At 37.1% G+C, this 4,402-nt stretch overlaps 1 protein-coding gene across 1 annotated transcript; it reads left to right on the top strand.

Moving 5' to 3' along the window:
- The first annotated feature begins 231 nt into the window (after positions 1 to 231).
- Positions 232 to 1,728, top strand: LOC140245841 (uncharacterized). Its single transcript, XM_072325340.1, has 3 exons — positions 232 to 331; positions 712 to 1,005; positions 1,592 to 1,728. Exons 1-3 carry the CDS (start codon positions 232 to 234, stop codon positions 1,726 to 1,728), a joined length of 531 nt encoding a protein of 176 aa, XP_072181441.1.
- The last annotated feature ends 2,674 nt before the right edge of the window (positions 1,729 to 4,402 follow it).

Below are 4,402 nucleotides of genomic sequence, written 5' to 3'. Positions count from 1 at the left end.
TTTTGTGATAAAATCAAATGCATCTTCGACCACATCTTTCTCTATTCCTCAGACCCACCTGCAGTTGATATCATCTCTATCAAGGTAGAAGAAGACGAGGATAATTGGGGAACGAGTCTCAATATCTCGTGTCACGTGGATCCGATCGATCAACCGTTTCCACCGATCAGTGTGTTCGAAATCACCGCTGATGGAAACATTCTGTCAAGATCCAACGCCTCTTCAACAATCATGGAAGATCAACCCAATCGATGTATCGATATATCTTGCACCGGTATCAATCAATTCGGGGAGACGATTTCTATGCGGAATTACTGTCCACTGAGAACAGGTAGGTTTCTTATGGGTTCTGATTATAAAGATGGTGACACTGCCACTGAGAACAGGTATAGGCTTGTTATGGGTTCTGGTTATATAGAAAATGGTAACAGCATATATTATCTTGAATGTCTGAAAGTCTTTGTTTAAATGTATGTATATGCTTTATATGTTTTGTACTCTGTATAGTCCGTTTTTTGTGCAGATTATGGGAAAAGGAAAGAGCGAAAATTAAATGAAATGTTTGAATCGATATCTGCTTTTAAGTTAGATTTAAATTACATGATTGATGGTATGTTTTGACACAACTTGTCGAAGAGAGGCGTGTTGTGATAAATGTTGTTTTGCTTTGGGATGAAGACAAATCAATTATGCTGTTCTTTGCTCTCATAGGTCACGAGCCCCCAGCAAGTAATATCCTCTCCATCGAGACCCAGGAGATCGAAGGAAGCCAGGTCATTCTCGTCATCACGTGTCACGTCAGTCTTCAAGACCAGCCGTTCCCACACCTTCACACTTACACCATCGGAGTTGAGAACACCACGCTTTCCTCGTCCAGCTGCGCCTCGGCTCTCTTCAGACCACGCCCAGGCAACAGGTGCATCAATGTCACGTGCTCTGGTACTAACGGGATTGGTTGGACCTTCACCAGCGTTGAATACTGTCCAACTTTGGGCTCAGAGAAAGGTATTAAAGTCAGCGAGATGTACTCTGATGATTATTCAACGTTCAAGTTAACGTTCAAAGTTTAAATTTGTTTTCATTACCATCAAATAAACAGAAAAAACTATATACAATATATAAGCACAACATATCTGTAATAATTGCAGAAACGCAAAATACATGTGATAATGAGCACCAGAATGAAGAAAAAAAAATTTTACTTTTTTCACATTTACATATGATTAGCCATAAACGGAGGGATGAATATATTTTACATCGAAGAAGTCATGGAGTGTATTCATAACTCTAAAGCTATTAAGCCAGTTTGCCCCGATTTTGTAAGACATTTCTAATAGAAAAAGTCACTGGAAACCAGGAATCTGTGTGTGAGTGTTTGTCAGTTGAAACTTTACCTCTAAGAAACACTCAAAGACGGTGTCACACATATACATTATTACATCCTGTAGGTGATACAACCCGTTATGAACCAGAAATCTTGGGTCTTACTGTTTGGACTCGGAGTGAAATTACACGGTAACGTATTTGTATATCCTTTTTCTGTTGTGTCCAAATAATTTTTCACTCCATTCATGTCTGGTCCCGTTTTAAGGTCCGATTGCTAGTCTTCGTCGAGGAGTTCTTCAGCAGCCGTCGACCACGTACGCCCTGCTCGTCGCCGTGTTCTTCTTGTCGTTGTTGACCTGTGCGACAGTGATCGTGAAGAGGAGAGAGATTTCTCTCTTTTGAAAATGAAACGACTGCGTCTTGTAATACATTCCACTCGTCTTTTCCTGACTTTACTGCGTCCACTAAGAAAAGCTGAACTTCGGTCTTCAATCTACGGTTCTTAAATTGAAAAGGGATAACTGTTCTTCTTCATTTTCCTTTTTTTTTAATGAAATGCTTTAGGTGTGCTTCATGTTTTTTTAATGAACACTACATTTGCCTGTTATTCTAATCCTGCTTATCACAAAACCCCAGATTTATTATTATTTAAGACAGGAAGTTTCAATTACTGGATTGCAAATGTAGATTTCATGCGATTAGCTTCTTTTCAAAGAAAAATTGTGACTTACTTTGAAAGTTTCAGGTTGAAATCAATACATTTTCTATCATAACTAGCATATATCCATGTGTTTGTATCTAAATGAATTTATCAATTTGTCACTTGCTTGAAATATGTAACAGTAGGATTTCTCAATGTTTGCAAGTCGTGTTACATTTTGTCCCCATTGCTTCTGAACTTAAATAAAAGGACAATAAATGAATAAAATGGAGAAAAGGAAAAAAAAACGTCTTTATTTTCATCGCTTAAACCAATGTTAATTATTGTTTTCGTCTTCTCTAAGTAATACCGTTGAATAGCACTGATACCTGTATTTCAGAACCCTGTCGAATGTGCTTACAGGGGCGGTGCTACGTTTTTCGAAGTGTTGGGTTGACTTTATTGGAACATGGATGTCGATTCGTTTTCAGAATGGGCTGCGACATTTTGCTGCCACTTCCCTCCAAAAATATCCCACATCGACTGAGAAGCAGCAAAAACCGAAAAAAAAGTCAGACCCTTATATATTTTATGGAAAAAAGGGGAGGGGGTTGACAAAAAGTCATACCAATTGTAATCCTGCAAGTAGCCAGACATTATTTTTAGTTAAGGGCAGATTCTGAAAGAGCAGACTCTAAGCTTTAAAATAATGTATAACTTCAATCAAATTGACCTTCTTAACCTATCTAACTATTGGAAAGAAAGCACCCACTTTGGAAAAATGTGAACCAAGAAAAGAGGCTTTGAAGTACAGGGTATATGCAAACGCTTAATCTTAAGTAAGCGGTGCTACCTGTGCAATAAATGGGGAAAAAACACAATGATTGAGCATGCTCTATGAACACATTCTGTCCATGATTAATGCCAACTTTAAGAGCAGTATCATTTTGCTTTCAAAAGTTATCAGAGTTGAAAGTGGAGAATGTGCAAAGGATTTTTCAAGAAATAAAAAGGGGCCTGTAGGACATACCTGAACACACTACTCTACCAATAAAAGGGGTCGTAGAAAAACTGCTGAAAACCCACTTTCCCATTCATTTGATGATCCCAAATCAAGAATAGCGTAGAAGAATAATAGCTCTTTCAGAAAATATGGAAAAATAAAAAATTACTTGGTCGACCCGTTACACCTTTTTTGAGTCCTCACGTAAAATCAAGGAGTGCGACTTTTTGTTGGTTTTGTGAGGCACGGACTCATTTAAGTTCTGCAAAAGGAGCCAAGGTACAAAAACCAAAACCAAAAAAACAAACCTAATATGTCGTGATTTCTTTTTTTTTCTTTTTTTTCGTTTTTTTTTTTTTTTTTTTTTTTTTTTTTTTGGGGGGGGGGGCAAACAGTCACACCATTTATATTCTGCAAATTAAAAAAAAAAAAAAATGTGTGGAGGGGGCTGTCCTCCCCCCCCCCCCCCCCATTTCACCAGCCCTGCCTTAGACCTAATACCTATTGGTATTAGTTCTCATTTCACAGCAATGTTGATTAGAGAACAAGTTACAGTTAGTTTAGTTGTAAGATTTTATTTTGGTTAATCACTGCATGACCCCAGTCTTGTTTCGTAACCGATGAACCTAATCCTTTAACATTGATGTAGCCTATACATATTGGAGAAAGTATGTTACCCAGTAAAGAGTATACTAAGCGGTAGAGATTGAGACTGATGTCTCGTATCTCTCGTCTCATTTCATTAATGTGTTTTTATATTACCAGGAATGCCTCATATTGGTTCGTTTGTGTGAATGTGTGTGTTTGTGCGTGCTTGTGTGTGTGTGTGTGTGTGTATCAGTGTGTTTACAGTATCATGACATACTTCTCGCACAATACCGACCCATGGAAAAGAAAGGGTTATAACAATGAGGAATAGTAAGGGCATTTCTGAATTTTGTAATACCTTTATTTGTACAATTACGTTTCTGTCTTGTCGCAAGTTGCAGTCCTTTGGTATGATTGTGTCGGAAATTGTGTAAAAATTGCCGAAAATTACAATTTGGGAAGTTTCAAAAGTGATATGCCCTTTGCATCTGCAGTCTCAAATTATAACACTCTATCTTAAACTTAAATGAGAAATCGAGTCCAAAAATAAGTTAGTCTGATAAAAAAAAAAAAAGAGTTAAATCTTACGAGTTCAAATGTAACAATTTGACTTAAATCGGATGAAAAAAAATAAGGAAGTTAAAACATGTATGACATTTTGAAGTTTTGCTATTTTTTTTTTCAAAACAGTTGTAGTACAGTGGATATGAATATGCAAATGAGTGGACTGACCTTGCCATTACCTCACAATTTTCCATTGATCGTGTGCTAAAAATGACGAAAATTCAATGTTTCTGTCATTGCAGTCTGAAACATGTTATTCCTGGTTAGATAACTTTAGAATA

This window comes from Diadema setosum, unplaced genomic scaffold (genome assembly GCF_964275005.1).
Source record: "Diadema setosum unplaced genomic scaffold, eeDiaSeto1 scaffold_39, whole genome shotgun sequence".
Taxonomy (NCBI): Eukaryota; Metazoa; Echinodermata; class Echinoidea; order Diadematoida; family Diadematidae; genus Diadema; species Diadema setosum.
The sequence above is the reverse complement of the archived record's forward strand: the minus strand, read 5'-3'. Positions and strand labels throughout refer to the sequence as shown.